Source organism: Giraffa tippelskirchi, chromosome 9 (genome assembly GCF_054371585.1).
Source record: "Giraffa tippelskirchi isolate mGirTip1 chromosome 9, T2T-mGirTip1v1.2.pri, whole genome shotgun sequence".
NCBI lineage: Eukaryota > Metazoa > Chordata > Mammalia > Artiodactyla > Giraffidae > Giraffa > Giraffa tippelskirchi.
In genome coordinates, this window is record NC_137283.1 from 102,050,953 (window position 1) to 102,069,955 (window position 19,003).

The 19,003-nt window shown below is 38.7% G+C and overlaps 1 protein-coding gene across 1 annotated transcript in view; it reads left to right on the forward strand.

Moving 5' to 3' along the window:
* The window catches only part of FRK (fyn related Src family tyrosine kinase), a 97,442-nt gene extending 87,205 nt beyond the window's left edge, over positions 1-10,237 (forward strand). The window contains exons 6-8 of the mRNA XM_081530062.1: positions 5,574-5,755; positions 7,753-7,918; positions 8,296-10,237. Of these exons, the coding sequence (XP_081386188.1) occupies positions 5,574-5,755; positions 7,753-7,918; positions 8,296-8,507 (560 nt within the window). The 3' untranslated portion in view covers positions 8,508-10,237. The remainder of the gene's footprint in view (positions 1-5,573; positions 5,756-7,752; positions 7,919-8,295) is intronic.
* The last annotated feature ends 8,766 nt before the right edge of the window (positions 10,238-19,003 follow it).

Here is a 19,003-nt window from a genome sequence, read left to right on the forward strand (position 1 = left end):
TGTCCCTCTTTAGGTTCGTGACCCCTTACATTTCTTCTTAACACAGTAGCTGGGGTACTAAGTCTCTTCAGTTGTGTCTGTCTGTGTAACCCTAGGGACTGTAGCCTGCCAGGTTCCTCTGTCCATGGGATTCTCCAGGCAAGAATACTGGAGTGGGTTGCCATGCCCTCCTCTAGGGGATCTTCCCAACCCAGGCATCAAACCAGCATCTTCTATGTCTCCTGCATTGCAGGTGGATTCTTTACTCACTGAGTCATCTGGGAAGTCCTTACTCGTTTTGTAATGCATGATTTATTTAGATAGCTTTTTTTTAGTCTCTTCTAAAATACAACTCAGTTTTAATGCTTGAACAATGTCAGGTGCACAGAAGGTGTGCACTAATTGTGTGTTGACTAATTGAATGAATAAATAATGAATAGATTAAGTTGGGGCTATTCTGAACCTAATTTGGGACTTGGGGTTACACTTGTTTTAAGACTCTTGATATTCAGCTTGAATGCCAAGGTACACTTATATTACATTGCAAACTCCTTTGACATTGAGGATTTCTGTGGCCGTTGATGTGTTTTACTCAGGGTTGAGCACAAACTCTGTTGTCTTCTGGGTTGAGTCATCAGGGTCAAGTTGACAAAGGCCTACATTTGCCAGGATTCTTAGTAGCCAGGGGGAGTAATGAAGGTGTGCTCATTACAGGCAATTCCTTCCCAATCAAGAGGGTTTGATTTCAACAAAGTGATCTTAAAATGAATCTGCCACTCTTAAACAGCCCATCATGATAAATATTATTAAGCTGAAAGGCTCTTGAGTAATGGAACGTAATGAAAATATTTCCTTGCTGCAGATGTAAATTGTCACAGGTCTGTGAACCTTTATATCAGTTTTGACATATGGCTGTTGTATTAGAAGTGTGCTCTGAGGTTGTACACATTTCCTAGGCCACTGCACTCTTTCAGGGCAGGAAATGTATTACTCAATTTCCTTCACTATTGTGCCTGTCAGTGAAAACCTTTTTATATCCACTGTAATAGGATTAGATGTTGTATTTGATAGTTGAAACAACACATTTTTCTATAGAACCATCTTTGTAGTCCCTAAGCTTGGCTGAATTTTTTTTGTAATAAACTTGTCCAAAATGGGAAAAGCCTGTCAGAAAACTTTAGCACTATGGGTAATTGATGCCTGGTATTTCTCATTGAAACTTAAAGAGGATAAATACCTGCATCCTTTTAAGTTTAGTTGGGCTTTTTTGCTTTCCAATAAATACTTGTAGAGCATCTAGTATATGTCAGTATATTTTCTTTTCCTATGAATCAAGTTCCAGCATGTAGTTCATCATTCTCATGGACAGTCAACCTAGTGGATTGATGCAGACAGGAATGTTTTCACTAAGATACCCTTTCACTGAACAAAACTATATAGCTATTTACTGTTTGTATGAATGGAAGTCTCTTCATAGCCCCTGACTTTTGGGTGCTCTAGAGTGTAAGGCAGATTTTAGGGAGGCAGTATAGAATAAATTTATGAGTCATGAAATTTCAGTCTCCAACATATCCTGGATTTGAATCTCTGCAACTTATTACCAGACTACCCCGATGGTCCAGTGATTAAGAATCTGCCTGCCAGTGCAGGGGACATGGGTTCCACCCCTGGTAGGGAGGATTCCACATGCAACTAAGCCTCTGCACCACAACTACTGAGTCTGTGCTCTGGAACCTGTGAGCCACAACTACTGAGCCCAAGCATCCTAGAGCCTGTGCCCCGCAACAAGTGAAGCCACCACAAGGAGAAGCCTGTGCACCACAACTGGAGAGTAGCCACAGTTCATGGCAACCAGAGAAAGCCCAGACAGCAAGGAAGACTCAGAGCAGCCAAAAGCCAAATAAATAAATAAATAAAATATTTAAAAAATTATTATCTGTTCCTCTGAGTGCTAGGAATCCCTATCAAACAGGGCAAACTACTTCCTGTATTTGCTCTGAGTATCAGATGACGTGATTTACTGGAAATCAACCATATGGGATGGTGGTAGGAGAGGAGCATATATTTTTAATTTTTTTCTTTAAAGAAAATTATATAGCACTTGCTATGTGCCAGGAATGTTTCTAAGTCATACACAAGTATTAATTTAGTTCATTCTTCTAACAACCTCATGAATTCTTATCATTGTCATCCCCACTTAGCAGTTGAAAACACTGAGGTATGGAGAGGTTAAGTATAGTAACTTATTCAAGGTAGTTGAGCGAGAATTCAAACCCAGGAAATCTGGCTCCATGATGCATTAAAAAAAATAATTTTATTTACTGATTTATTTATGGCAGTGCCAGGTCTTCATTGCTGCCCAGGCTTTTCTCTAGCTGTGGTCAGTGACTACTCACTAGTTGCTGTGCACGACTTCTCATTGCGGTGGCTTCTCTTGTTGCAGAGCACAGGATCTAGGGAATGCAGGTTTCAGCAGTTGTGACTTCCCGGGCTCCAGAGCACAGCCTCTGGTGTGGAGCACAAGATTAGTTGCTCCGCAGTATGTGGAATCTTCCCAGATCAGGGATCAAGTATGTATCTCCTGCATTGGCAGGTGGATTCTTTACCACTGAACCACTAGGGAAGCCCCATGGTCCATGTTTTTAATTGTATACATAGCACTGATATTATTTTCCAAATATCAACCTTTTATCTATTACTGCATGACAAATTACTCCAAATCTTAGTAGCTTAAAGCAGCAAACATTTATTTCCTCACAGCTTTTGCAATCAGGAATCCAGGTGCAGACGAGCCAGGTCTCCTGGCTCAGGGTTTCTCCCAAGGCTGCAGTCTTTTTATTTTCTTGTAAACAGGATTGTTTTATTGTTTTCTCTTTCTGATAGTTCATTATTAATGTATATAAATGTAACAGATTTCTGTATATTAATTTTGTATCCTAAAATTTTATTGAATTTATTTATTAGCTCTAGTAGTATTTTTGATGGGGTCTTTAAGATTTTCTGTATGCAGTGTCATATCATCTGCCAATAATTAAAGTTTTACTGCTTCTCTTCCAGTTTCTTTCTTTCTCTTGTTGATTGCTGTGGCTCGGACTTCCAATACTGTGTTAAATAGAAGTGGGGAGAGTGGGCATACTTACCTTATTCTGGACCTTAGAGGAAAAACTTTCTGCTTTTCACTATTGAGTATGATGTTAGCTGTAAGTTTGTCATAAGTGGCCTTTATTACTCAGATCCTATTTAAATACACTGCTTGTATTAAACACACACACACAGTGCTTAGGTCTTTCTCATTTGAAAACTTTCCTTGACTCTAATTTCATTTTCTTAATTATAAAAGATGACAGACATGTAGAAAGGAACATGTATGATTTATGCCCTTTCTATATATATATTTATCATGTAATTGTAAAGTGAGCAAATAAACAACTATGCTGCTGCTGCTGCTGCTAAGTCGCTTCCAACTATGCAGCCAGTACGCAAATCAAGAATAAGAATATACTCAGCACTCGAGAAACTGCTCCAGTACCTTATCAATGACAATCCCTCACTATCATGAACTTCATGAAAATTGCTCTCTCTTCCTTGACTTCATTTTTCTCTGCTAGCTTTTTGTTATTTTCCCTTCTAGATTAGGTTTTTGGAAATTGATTTCTCCTCTTGCTATCTCCATGTCCTCAATTCCCATTCAGCCCTTCACCCTTTATACCCCATCTCCAGTGAGATTTTCTTCCTGTCACCAGTGTCTCCAGTGACTTCTTAATTGCTATATTTAAGAAATGCTTTTTAGTTCTTATCTTGCTAGATTTATCTGACACTGGTGGTGACTTTCTCTTCTCAAACTTTTGACTGTTAGAATGTTCTCTTCTGGTTCTTCTCTCGTTCTGTAGGCTGATTCCTCTCAGTTTTCTTGCAGGTTTATTTTTCTATGCCCACTGTAAATGTTGGCATTTCTCATGATTCTATCACCTTCCAGCAGTCTCAGCAACTTTTAATATTTAAATTCCACCCATAAACAATGACCCTTAAATCCATATCTCTAGCTGCATGCTTTTCTTTGAGCTTCAGAACCATATGCTTGTCTTCTTTAAGACATCTCCACTTGGATAATCCATATGCATCTCTAGTTTCACAAATCTTAAACTGTTTAATTCTGATTAGGCAAAAGCAATGAGAGATAATAAGAACAGGTAGACTTTACTGAGATCTTTCTATGTCAAGTACTATTTTAAGTGCATTATGTGTATTATTAACTCATTTTAATTCTCTTTTAGCAACTAATCCCATGAGGTAAGGGCTTCTCTGGTGGCTCAGACGGTAAAGAATCCACCCACAATCTGGACGATATGGGTTCGATCCCTGGGTTGGGAAGATCCCCTGGAGTAGGGCATGGCAACCCACTCCAGTATTCTTGCCTGGAGAATCCCCATGGACAGAGGAGCCTGGTGGGCTACAGTCCATGGGGTCACAACGAGTTGGACATGACTGAGCGACTAAGCACACCATGAGGTAGTGATAATTATTGCTATATATATGGGGAAACTGAGACACAGGAGTATTAAGCAGCTTGCCCAAAGTCAGGAAGAAATCTAAGGTGGAGCCCTGATTCAAATCTGGCACTCTAGCTTCAAACCAGTGTTCCTCCCTCCTGTACTGTAATTACCTCTCAAGTCAGGAATCTTGACCATAAATTCAATGCATTTTTGGTAATGTTTGGCTTATTCAGACAAGGATAATGATAGTTTGGATTTATGTGAGACAATTTCAATTCTCCAAAAATTTGAAGATATCTGTTAACAGTATAGCATCTCAACTATCCAGGGATGGCTGACACTGTTTCACAAAGTCAACATTAAGTAACACTAATCTCTTTATAATTATCAGACTGACTCTACTACATAAACTGCCTATACTTCATTATACAGAATCAGCAGTAGGAGAAACTATGTCTATGAAAGGTATACCATGCCTAGAGAGGAGCAACCTATTCTAAGAATAATAGACTAATAAAGAAACTTTAACACATGTATCAAACTTGATGGAGAACAAATGTCATATACACAATTTATAACTACACATATAGAGACTTCATTTTTTTGTGAGCTAGTTTTTAAGAACATTATGATGGAAGAATGAGAACTTTTCATTGGCTCAACCATGCAAATTAGCATTATTTTTAGGTTCAAAGACTAAAACAAATTATACAATGAAAGAAATCCAGAGTCAACCAAATAACAATTTCCAGGAAGAGATGAGTCAGTGACATGTGGTATTCAAAATGGCAATAGCTGGACTCTTTCAGATATTTATAGCTGTATTTGGATCATGTGGTACTTTTGCTCCTTTGTATCAGTAATGCTCATTTAGGGAAGGGAGGGACTCAGCTTTGAAATGTGTTTCAACTCTGAAAATTGCTGCCTCATTAACCCTTCACAGGAAATGGAATGGCTTGTACTGATTATATTTATTTTCTCAACAGATCAGTGCTATGGCACTTAATCCCACTGAGAACTTACTCATCAGAATTCTTAGAATTTGCTTCAATATTTCAAATGTTCTCAAGATTGAATCTCTTATTTTCTCTTTTTGCCTAGATGATGCTGGATCAAAAATCCATCTGACGCAGCAGGTAGACATGGCAGCCCAGGTTGCCTCTGGAATGGCCTATTTGGAATCCCAGAACTATATTCATAGAGATTTGGCTGCCAGAAATGTCCTTGTTGGGGAACATAATATCTACAAAGTGGCAGATTTTGGACTTGCAAGAGTTTTTAAGGTGGATTTGGCTTTGTTTTAATTAGTTGGTAATGAGTCAAAAGGCTAACAGGCCAGTAGACTAGTAGTATTCCTGCTGTTTTTTCTGACAATATTTCTGAGAGTCCTGTGGTCCATAGATCATGTTGGGATACCAAGGCCCTACAGACAAAACTACCTCCTATTTCTGTTTCTTCGCCAATTTGAAAGAAACAGAGAAAACAATGACCGATCATATGCTGCTGCTGCTGCTAAGTCGCTTCAGTCGTGTCTGACTCTGTGCGACGCCATAGACGGCAGCCCACCAGGCTCCGCCGTCCCTGGGATTCTCCAGGCAAGAATACTGGAGTGGGTTGCCATTTCCTTCTCCAATGCATGAAAGGGAAAAGTGAAAGGGAAGTCGCTCAGTCGTGTCCGACTCTTAGCGACCCCATGGACTGTCCTACCAGGCTCCTCCGTCCATGGGATTTTCCAGGCAAGAGTACTGGAGTGGGGTGCCATTGCCTTCTCCGACCAATCATATGGGAAAGTATGTAATTAAGATTGTGCTTGAATTAATGATCAGTTTTTCATATCAGTCTCTGATGGCTCAGTGGTAAAGACTCCGCCTGCAATGCAGGAGACGTGGGCTCAATTCCTGGGTTGAATAGATCCTCTGGAGAAGGAAATGGCAAGCCACTCCACTATTTTTGCCTGGAAAATACCATAGGCAGAGGAGCCTGGTGGGCTACAATCCATGGGATCTCAGAAGAGTTAGACATGACTTAGCAACTGAACAACAATAGCCTCTGTCTGCCTTCGTTTAGTTATATGCAGCACACTTTGTATAGTTACTCTATGTATTGTTGTTCACTTTGTGCCAGACTAATATGCATGCTGCCAGAACTCTACAGCAATCATTGGTTTTTAAAATACTGCCTCCCCCTACCTCCCTCAATTTTATGACATCAGGCCAGAAGACACCAATATGGAAAGTGTAGTATTAGCGGTTTTTCTCTAAATTTTAATGTTTATTTCTACATTATATCCTAAAATATGAGTGTGGAGCATGAAACATACGTAAATGATTCTCTTTTGATCTTTATGAAGTTGTCTTTTTTCTTTGTAAATTAATTAGATCCCCAGTGAGTTGATATAGTAATTTAAATCATTTGGATCCTACTTTTCAGTATAAGAAAATGGTTGCGTGGTAATTCTCAAAGTCAGTGGCTCTTCAATACCAGCAGTAAATTAAAAAAAAAAAAAAAAGCAGGCTTTATTTTCACTTTTTTAGTTTGTTAAAGACCAGGTATAAAACCAGTGTCATCACAGATGAATTTCCCATATGTAATATATGCTTTCTCATATGTAATATATGCTTTCCCATATGCTCCTTCCAGTACTGCTTTTAGCGCATAGTAGCCTCTCAAAGGGCTTCCCCAGTGGCTCGGCAATAAAGAATCTGCCTGCAATGCAGGGGCCACAGGAGTCTTGGTTTCCATCGCTGGGTTGGGAAGATACCCTGGAGGAGGGCATAGCAACACACTCCAGTGTTCTTGCCTGGAGAATCCCATGGACAGAGGAGCCTGGTGGGCTACAGTCCAGGGAAATGGCAAAGAGTCAGATACAACTGAAGCAACTTAGCATGCATGCACAGGCTCTCAGATAGGGCTTCCCTGGTGGCTCAGATGGTAAAGAATCTGACTGCAATGCAAGAAACAGAGATTTGATGCCTGGGTCAGGAAGATCCCCTGGATAAACGAATGGCTACCCACTCCAGTATTCCTGCCTGGAAAATTTCATGGACAGAGGAGCCAGGGCATTGCAAAGAGTCAGATAGGACTGAGTGACTAACACTTTCAGGCTCTCAAATAATGTTTCATTAATGACTAATTTGCTACTGAACTTATCATCTGAACTAAACTCATTTGGAATCTTTTCCCTCTATATTTTAATGAGAAGCAGATTACAGATGAATGAGAGTGGCAAAAAAAAAAAAATACCACTTTAACTTAGCTTGATTCCTTAATGCATTAACAGGTAGAGAATGAAGACATCTATGAATCTAAACACGAAATAAAGCTACCGGTGAAGTGGACTGCGCCTGAAGCCATTCGTACTAATAAATTCAGCATTAAGTCCGATGTGTGGTCATTTGGAATCCTTCTTTATGAAATCATTACTTATGGCAAAATGCCTTATAGTGGTGAGTAATTCTAAAGTGGGCCTTTCTGCTGTAGGTCACTTACTTAGGTGTGACTTTAACTGCTCTGCCCAGACTTGGAGGGCAGAATTATGAGGCTGACCACCCCATGTGCCCGTGGGAGCATAATAGATAAAATTTGATGATAATGATTTGCATTAATGAGGTGCTTTATTGCCTCCTTATCCTTTGCTCTTGAATTGCAGTCTTATAGACAGTACTTGCTGCAGGATTTAGTCTCGACAGCCTGGGAAGAGAATGGTGGACTTCACAGTTTCTCCGAGGAAGTCAATTTGCTTTGTCCTCTAGGGTATAAGTATCTATGGATTTAAGACTGATTTTCAATTTGTTTTTTGTTGGTTCCATTGTATATGTTTTAGGTATGACGGGTGCTCAGGTAATCCAGATGTTGGGTCAAAACTATAGACTCCCTCAACCGTCTAACTGTCCATTGCAATTCTACAATATCATGTTGGAGTGCTGGAATGCAGAGCCTAAGGACCGGCCGACATTTGAGACACTGCACTGGAAATTTGAGGATTATTTTGTAACAGATTCTTCATATTCAGATACAAATAACTTTGTATGGTGAACACTGAAGAGGAAGATCAAATAATGAAGCAGCAATAAAACCCAATAATCAGTTCAGCAATACAATCATATTAACCAACTGTAAAAATGAATTTTTCTTCACATATTCAAGTGATAAGGTAAATTTGGCCATATGATATAAAAAAGATTAAATGTGCATTTTACCAACTGGGCAATACTGAAGGACAGTCTAAGATGAAATATCATCTCCTCACTGCCTGGCCAAATCAAACGTACTAAACAGAGTTATTTTTCTTTTTAAAAGAGACTTACATTTCTATTTATTGTTTGAAATGACGATCAAGAAGATCAACAGATGATAGTCAATTTTTACTCAGTAACTGTTGTAGCATTTTCCTGTTTACTGATTAAAGTGGTTATTCATTATTCCTTGGATTGCTGAATCCCATCAGGCTGTTATTATGAAGGAATTTGATTGCTTTGCTGCACAGCAGGACCTGTGCTTTGAGATTTTTTTTTCTCATTTAAAATATCCTGTAACTACAATGATGGCAAAGCCATGTTAAATGACTTGATTGTACTTGGAGTAATTGCACATATTTTTTTCCTATGCATAAAAAAATGTAGCAGCTGTTGAGAAAAAGAATTAAAATCTCCCTCATTTTGTAGAAGGAAATGATGGAATTTTTCTATACCTCGGTGTATGTCATCTGAGATTCATCTACATTAGTTTTAGTCTCTTAATGTTAAGAATCAGATTGCAAAGCTGATGAGTTATTATCTCTGGAAATATGCAAGAAACATCTAATAGCCTGCAAGATCTGAGGAATAAGTATCAAAATAGTTTAGGGAAATGAGAGGAGAACAGTAGGATTGCTTTATGACCTAGGATTTCTGAATAATTAAAAAAAATGTACCTTTGGCATATAGGCCAGATTTTCAAACAGACTACAAAACAGGTCAAATTCTGCTTCAGATCTAGAGAGTAAGAATCAGGAATAATAAGGTTTCATAACTTTGGTTTTAAAACTGTATTTTTTGTCCGGTAGGCCAAAAGGGTTTTCACTCATCTTAAGTTTTAATTAACCTTTGCAAGAAACTTACTTCTTTTAAGCAATTGGTTTATCAAGTTTTGTGCCTCATTAGGTAAGTATAGAGAGTCCTCAAAGAAGGTTTCAAAATCAAATATATATGAAAAGATCTTCTAATGTAAAGCAGTATGAATGAAACAATTCATAAGAAAATTCTGAGTACATTGAGAATATTTTGAGTATATTCTCTCATCTTTCTTTAAAGGGGAGGAAGAGCATTTCTAAGCAGTTATGGAAACCCCAACACAAAGTAGATTAAGCACTAAGTAAATCTGTAACTCTCTAATTGGAAGACAGAAGTTGTTAAAAAAGGAGACAACAGGCCCCAGATGGGGAGTCACTTGTGCTAAGCCCCATGTCAGCAAACCTAGACTTAACACTTAACCTAATTGCAGTTTCAGCCTCTCCCAAGGATGTAACCTTTAACCAACCAGTCAACCTGGAATTACTGGGCCAGCACAAGAGAGGTAATCTGCCTGATAGACCCCTTCCATCCCACTTAGGAGGACAATCTTGTCCAAAACAATGCATTCTTTGCTAATAACGTCTTTTCCCCACCCCCTTTTCTGTTTTTAAAAGTCTTTCCTCTTCTATAGCATGGCCTAGCTGTTTTCTATTTGTTAAATGAGATGCGGTCTTGATTCAAGAATCACTGAATAAAGCCAATTTGATCTTTAAATTTACTCAGTTGCATTTTTGTTATTTAACAAAGAAGAGAAGGTTTCATGAACAATACCATTAGCAATTCAGTGATGCTGTTGTTGTCCAACTCTTTTGAGGCCCCATGGACTGTAGCCCACCAGTCTCCTCTGTCTATGGGATTTCCCAGGCAAGAACACTGGAGTGGGTTGCCATTTCCTTCTCTGGGGCATCTTCCCGACCCAGAGGTCCAATCTGCATCTCCTGCATTGGCAGGTGGATTCTTTACCAGTGGCGACCTGGGAATCCCATCAATGGTGTTAACAAAGATCAAAGTCCTTTCCCAACCTTCCCTCTGCCATCAGCATTGTTCTCATTCCTATAATCACAGACGGCCATCAGAACCAACTGGTGTTCCCTTTTCTCCATCCAGCAAGAAAAATGGGAAGTCTTTGTCTTTGCCTTTTCAGCTTGTACAAAAATAATTCTTTTTCTTTTTAGGCAAGTTGGGGTCATATGCCCAGGCCTAGACCAATAACAGACTGTTTTGTGCTGACTTAGAATAAGTTCTGGGCTTCCCTGGTCTCTCAGATGGTAAAGAATCCATCTTCAATGCAGGAGATGTGGGTTTAGTCGCTGGGTCAGGAAGATCCCTTGGAGAAGGAAATGGCTATCGACTCCAGTATTCTTGCCTGGAGAATTTCATGGACAGAGGAGCCTGGCGGGCTAAAGTCCATGGCGTCGCAAAGAGTCAGACACAACTGAGCGACTAACACTTTCCCTTTTTTTTCCAGAATATGTTCTGCCACTGAAGCTGGGAATATGGCTACCTTTTCTGGAGACAGGCTGGGAAGTTGGCTTATCTGAATAAAATTAGAGAAGTCTGGGTAGGCGTCCATTAAGGAGAAAGTCCCCTAGAATGAACTAGCTATGCTATATACATATAATAGGTAGGTGTGTGTATATACACTTAAATTTTGAAACTAAAATGGGCCATGTGGAGCTAACAATTATAGAGTCACTTGGGTCCTTTATGTGTGTGTGTGTGTTAGTTGCTCAGTGGTATCCGACTCTTTGCGATCCCATGGACTGTAGCCTGCCAGGCTCCTCTGTCCATAGAATTCTCCAGGCAAGAATACTGGAGTGCGTTGCCATGTCCTTCTTCAGGGGATTTTCCTGACTCAGGGGTTGAACTCTGGTCTCGTGCATTGCAGGCAAATTTTTTACAGTTTGAGCCACAAGGATTATTGAATAGCAAATGTTTGTAAGGGAAGGTCAGTACTAATTTTTCTAATTATTTGACTATGTATAAGGCAACTTCAGTTACTTAGAGTCAAAGAGTCTAATGCAAAGAGCAAATTATAAATAACCAGTTATTAGAAATTAAAAGAAAATAGCTCAGTTTCTTTGAGCTTATTTCTAGGAGTTCAATCCTGCTTGAACATATACAGAAATGAATTAAAATATTCCCATTTCATTGTGAAAATTCAACTACTATATCATTTTCTTATTGTAGTAGCTAATAACAATAAATTTTTTAGTAAGGTCTGATTTTGAAATGTAAAAAGAAGGTTATCCTTTCTTGTTTTTGTACTACCTGAAACCCTTTCGACTTAACACGTCTGATTCTTAGAGACATTTATGCTCAAGTTTCTGTCAAAGCAATCTATTATTCTTGTTTTTACCTGATGGATCATAGAGAAAAATAATAGATTCAGTTATGAGAAGCAGGAATGGATTTTTAAACTGATATAAATTTCCTTCCTTGTATAGAATAAAAGGATCAGGAAAAGATAAGTTGAATTCTCCTATAATGAGCCAGCTCTTGTTAAATTTACCTCCCATAAATTGAAGCAAAGCATTTTCTGTGTAATGTTTTATTTATGTAATTCAGTTATTTGGAGGTGGTGGTGAGGGATATGAGTACATAATTTCATGTGGTATTTCAAATCTCTTTTGACAAAAATCTAAGGATTTTTAAAATAGGAAAAAACCCTCAAAATTCCAATAAGCCTCTCTTAAGATTATGAAGGAAATAGTTTTATGTTGTCTAAGGTCAAAAGAAGCATAAATCTAAATGACCAGAAATCTGCAAACTGGGCTGCGCAATGGGTCATCTTAAAGGACACCAAAGAGTAAGCCATGGGGAAATATCAGGCCGGGCACATCAACTCACATATTTTGCTCACAATGTGTGTCTGCATGGTGCCTGCATGGATGACTGAACTATAGGGGCCCAAGCTCTTTCCATTCTCTGATGGCCCAATGGGAACCACTGCCTTGGAAGGATGCCAACTGTCACCCAGCTGGTGTTTCCTGGAGGAAGCAAGGCTCAGCTGGTGATCTGTGGCTTTGCCAAGCATATGCCCAATCTGCAATCCTGTTTTTCATGGTAAACTCGAGCATGTGCTTTCTGGTCCAAATGGCCTGGTTGGTAGTGTATTTTTTGGTGACTTTTCAGAATTCTTCACAAAAATATGTGAACTACAATGGTGATAATTTGGATACTTATTCAGATTGTGTGAAAGGCCACTTAAAAAAGTAAATGAGACTTTTATACATGGGGAGTGGAATTGCCAGTGAGTTCATCTGGAAATATTCAGTTTTTGTATTTCCTGGCATCATTACAGAGAAGTTTTGGTCTACAGTCTTCAACATAATCCCCAAATTCCATGCAGTAGGCTAAAAAACAGGTGGGAGGTTTGATGGAGAATACTTAGAAATCTATTGAATCCATGACCCCAGAAATATTTTAATTTTAATTGTGTCATCGTTTTACTGCCTACATTGCCCCGTTAAACTCCTTCAGATTTGCTTTTTTGATATTAAGGAACTGATGGTAAAACTCTTAAATTATTGATGACATTTAGAAATAAACTGGAGAATAAAAATAATGTACAAACCTTGAATCTCAGAACTTTAACTAGTTTAGCTTCAGTCTGCACTCAGGTAATACTATCTATATAGGAGTTATAAGAATAAGTCATAAGGAAAGAGACACCCAATTATTTCCTTTTACTTTTCGTGCTTGGGTAGTTAACCTATTAGTCATCTAAAGCAACAGACTTCAGTGTAACATCTTTTTCATCCTCATAGAAAATAGTCAACTCTTCCAGAAAAGGGTAGAAAATCTTGAACATGCCTTAACCATCTAGTTATATGTATTGCTGTGCAGGAGATTCAAATCAAATAACATAAGAATCATGGAATTGTATGTTGGGGTGAAGTGGTTAATAGCAACTAAAATTGCTTGGTTTGGAAGGATCTAAACATTGTCTAGTAATAATTTATTTAAAATTTTATAATAGAGGCTTTAATTGTACTAATTATAAAGGAGAAAGTTGGTTGATACTAGCCAAATTAGGTTTAATTTTTATGGTCCACACAATTTCAGAATAAAATATATCTTAGCTTTCAATCGTTCTTCAAAAACTACATTTAATTATAGATTCAGAAAGTGGGAAGCAAAGCAGATTAGCCAGGTTAGTATATTTTAAAGGTATCAGTTCAGTTCAGTTGCTCAGTCGTGTCTGACTCTTTGCCACCCCATGGAATGCAGCACGCCAGGCCTCCCTGTCCATCACCAATTCCGGGAGTTTACTCAAACTCATGTCCATCGAGTCAGTGATGCCATCCAGCCATCTCATCCTCTGTCGTCCCCTTCTCCTCCTGCCTTCAATCTTTCCCAGCATCAGGATCTTTTCCAGTGAGTCAGTTCTTTGCATCAGGTGGCCAAAGTATTGCAGTTTCAGCTTTAACATCAGTCCTTTCAATGAACATTCAGGACTGATTTCCTTTAGGACGGACTGGTTGGATCTCCTTGCAGTCCAAGGGACTCTCAAGAGAGTCTTCTCCAACACCACAGTTCAAAAGCATCAATTCTTTGCTACTCTGCTTTGTACCCTTTAATAAAATTTATGTTGTACAATTACATGTGAATGTATTACACACGATTAACTTATCTGTGTAACAAAAGGTTAAAAAAGACCTCTTTTAATCGTACCACTTGTTATAAAGCTATTACTTCTTCTTGTTGTTCAGTCGCTCAGTGGTGTCTGATTCTTTGTGACCCCATGAACTTCAGGACACCAGGCTTCCCTGTCCTTCACCATCTCCCAGAGCTTGCTCAAACTCCTGTCCACTGAATGAGTGATGCCATCCAACCATCTCATCCTCTGTCTTCCCCTTCTCCTCCTGCCTTCTATCTTTCCCAGCATCAGGGTCTTTTCCAATGAATTGGCTCTTCGAATCAGGTGGCCAAAGTATTGGAGCTTCAGCTTCAGCTTCAGTCCTTCCAATGAATATTCAGGACTGATTTCCTTTAGGATTGACTGGTTTGATCTCCTTGCTGTCTAACGGACTCTCAAGAGTCTTCTCCAACACCACAGTTCAAAAGCATCAATTCTTTAGCGCTCAGCCTTCTTTATGGTCCAACTCTCACATCCATACATGACTACTGGAAAAACCATAGCTTTGACTAGATGGACCTTTGTTGGCAAAGTAATGTCTCTGCTTTTTAATATACTATCTTAATATGTTTGTCATAGCTTTCTTCCAAGGAGCAAGTTTCTTTTAATTTCATGGCTGCAGTCACCACCTGCAGTGATTTTGGAGCCCAAGAAAATAAAGTCTCTCACTGTTTCTATTGTTTCCCCATCTATTTACCATGAAGTGATGGGACCAAATGCCATAATCTTAGTTTTCTGAATGTTAAGTTTTAAGCCAGCTTTTTCACTCTCCTTTCACCTTCATCAAGAGGTTCTTTAGTTCCTCTTTGCTTTCTGCATAAAGGTGGTGTCATCTGCATATCTGAGGTTATTGATATTTCTCCCTGCAATCTTGATTCCAGCCTGTGATTCATCCAGTCCAGCATTTCATATGATGTACTCTGCATATAAGTTAAATAAACAGGGTGACAATATACAGCCTTGACACACTCCTTTCCCAATTTTGAATGAATCCATTGTTCCATGTTCAGTTCGAACTGTTGCTTCTTGACTTGTATACTGGTTTCTCAGGAAGCAAGTAAGGTGGTCTGATACTCCCATCTTTTTAAGAATTTTCCACAGTTCATTGTGATCCACACAGTCAAAGGCTTTAGTGTAGTCAATGAAGAAGAAGTAGATGTTTTTCTGGAATTCTCTAGTTTTTCCTATGACCCCATGAATGTTGGCAATTTGGTCTGTGGTTTCTCTGTCGTTTCTAAATACAGCTTGAACATCTGGAAGTTCTCTGTTCACATACTATTAAAACCTAGCTTGGAGGATTTTGAGCATTGCCTTGTTAGCATGCTAAATGAATGCAATTGTGTGGTAATTTGAACATTTTTTGGTATTGCCCTTGTTTGGGATTGGAATGAAAACTGACCTTTTCTAGTCCTTTGGGTGGAGTTTTCCAAATTTGCTGGCATATTGAGTGTAGCACTTTAACAGCGTCACCTTTTATGATTTGAAATAGTTCAGCTGGAATTCTATAACCTCCACTAGCTTTGTTTACACTGATGCTTCCTAAGGCCCATTTGACTTCACTCTCCAGGATGTCTGATTCTAGGTGAATGATCACACGATCATGGTTATATGGGTCATTAAGATCGTTTTTTGTATAGCTCTTCTGTGCATTCTTGCCACCTCTTCTTAATATTTTCTGCTTCTGTCTGGTCCATACCATTTCTGTGCTTTATTGTGCCTATCTTTGCATGAAATGTTCCCTTGGTATCTCTCATTTTCTTAACGAGATCTCTAGTCTTTCACATTCTATTGTTTTCCTTTATTTCTTTGCATTGTTTACTTAGGAAGGCTATCTTATCTCTCCTTGCTATTCTTTGGAACTCTGCATTCAGATGCATACATGTACAAGTATTAAATTAAAAAAAAATTAATTGTGTCCTTTAAAATACTAAAGCAAAGCCTTTTCTTAACAGTATATTTTACCCTAAGTGTTCTGTCTTCATTCTCACTGGATTTGTTTATTATACTAGTTATTTCAAATTAATTATTTTAACTTGACTTTTAAAGTTGATTTTGCTGTTTCAGAGTTCAAGTTGGTTGTGAATTCACTTACGTATTTCATAGCAAGTAAAATGTTTCCTTAGTTGATTATATTAAAAGAATTTACGTTTGTATGATGGGTAAAGTACATCTGTGAACCTTGGGAATATGGTCTTTTTTATGCCACATATTTACAGCAGGCTAGCTGCTTTATGTCATCTTTCTCAGAAACCCAAGCAAATGGAAAAACTACCAGCTCTTAAGTTATTTGTGGCTGTGGCAGTGGAAATGACAGTACTGGTGGGTCTCGTGTTGGCAATTAAATCCTTGGCTTGCAATTCATTGGCCATAGTGACACGACTTTGCCCAGACACAAGGAGCACTGTATGTGCAATCCTACCATGTACCCAGTGACAGGGTGCCAGAAATACTGAGTACATAGCACTAACACTAGCACAGCATGTTAAAATGTCAAGTAATGTTTAAAGGATGTGGAGTGGTGGAAGGTCATGTATACTCATTTATCCATTACCTTTCCTTAATTATTTTATTCATTTGTTAAGCAAATATATATTGATTGCCTGTGAGTAGCAGCTAGAGAGCTAAATGCTTGGATAAAATTGGGAACATGAGAGAAATAGACCCTGCTTTCCTAAGTTTACAATCTATCAGGAGAGGCAGATTGGGGTATGTGAACCTCAACCCATAAACCTATAAGCAATCTTACTTTCCCCTATTCTCCCTAAGAATTAATTTATTGTCTCCAATCTGCTATCCACTATTCACTCTCTCCTTGCCCCTTAACAACAGAATCTGTGTTCTTGGGTCCCAGCTAAAAGAGCACATTTCTTAGCCTCTTTTTGCAGCGAAGAGTACCTATGAGATGTAAGAGAAAGTTGTTTGGCGAGACTTCTAGGAGTATGTGGAGTGAGGGGAGAGCACAAATTAGGGCTGGCCAGGCAAGTCCTGCCCCAACTGTGGGAGGCTGTGTAGTCCAGGTTAGTAATGGACAGACATTGACAGCCTTTAAATTGGTAGCATAATCAAATTTGAACTTTTAAAATATTATTTTCACTAATCTATGGAGAATGGATATGGGGAGACAATTTAAGAGGACTGATAGGGGGAGCAGTGATAATGGGTCAAGTGAGTGGATGGCAGGAGACAGAGAAAACAACAAACCCACATGAGACTCTGGAGCTAGAAGCAATGGTCCTGTTTGTCTCTGTGAATGAGGAATACTTAGGTATCAAGGAGGACCTGTCCTCTAGGAGAAACTAGATATGACATAACAGAAAAGAAGCAAGTAGGGGAGAAATGATCATAGGAGCTAATTAGCTGACTGGTCATCATAAAACATCCAACTTGAGATGTTAATTAAGGAGTTGCATATTTGCACATGGAGTTCAGAAGTGAAGTGTGAAGTGTAAATTTGGAGGAGTTGGCATAAGAAAATCACATGAGGAAAGGGGACCACTGAGGGAGAGAGTGGAGAATAAGGACCAAAATGGGGTCAGTGTTTTTCCCTGGGGAGGTGGAGATTTAAATTTGGGTGGAAAAGAGGAAGCCAGAAAAGTGGTGAAAAATCAGGAGTGTTATCACAGAAGCTAACAATTAAGGAGCAGACCTTTGTAGCAAATGTTAATGAGAGGTCAAAGACTTTGGAAAGTGAAAGTTTTCCACTAGGTTTTAGCAACTTGTCCCTCCTGAGAAAGTGCATTCTTGCTGGAGAAACGGGATCAAAAGTGAGACTGGAGTGGGCTGAGGCAGAAGCGAGTGATGTGTGGGGATCACGTCTAGGGCCCTGGCAATTTTTTCCCATGTGGGTTGTGAATGTCAGAGAGAGGCAGCAGCTCACAGTGAATGTGGGATTTGAGGTGAGGGGTGTGTTTCTAAAAATCGGGAGACCAAATCTTGTCTGGATGCCATTAGGATGCTTGTTGGACCTTATTTCAGCAGGAGTGGAGAATCTGCAGTGTAGGAACACTTACAGATTCAAATAAATCTGAAAGAATAACTGCTGTCTTGGTCACTGCATTTGTATGAACTATCTAATATGAATATTTCGTTGTTAAACTGTCTTTGCCTTAGGGGAACTAAGGCCTGGAACCTATAAAAACACATTTTGAACAGATACATCTTTTATTCCAGGACCATTTAGTTTTAAGGCAAATGTCATGGTAAGTTTTTCTTAGCTGTTTGCTCAAGATTGATCTAGTTTCCTAAAATTCTGTAGTAGATAGGTGGCTTTTCTTTGGAAATATAAGTTTTATCTGGCTTAAAGAAATAGGGCCAAAAAAAAAAAAAAAAAAGAATTCAAGTAATTTCAACTAAAGTATCTATTCATTTTCCTTGAACATGGATGTCAGGTCTAATTGTTCAAAATATTACAATAAGGCTCATTGTAGATGAATTCTGAAACCCATTTAAAGAGGTGATAAGAAAACTGGGGTTTTAATATTTCAGGGAGAAGACATTTGAACTACCCCCAAAGAATATAATTATAAGAAAGCATAAAAGGGAAAAAGAAAGGAAAATAAAGCAAAGAAAGGCAAAGCTATTTTAAGAAAACCTATCATCAAATCTTAGGAGAAATGGTTCTTCCTTTATTTGGTTATTCGGCTTATGAATAATGCAGAAATGCTCTTATTTGATTTTAACGTATCCTTAGTTCAAACTAAGTTTTAGGACCTGCGTCAAACAAGTGATTTTGCAGTAGAATCTTTCCTGGGCATTATCTGCATCGATCTATTTTCACAGAATTGCAGAATTTGAGAGCTGGTAGAAACTTTGGAGATCATATTGTCAGTCTCTCAGGA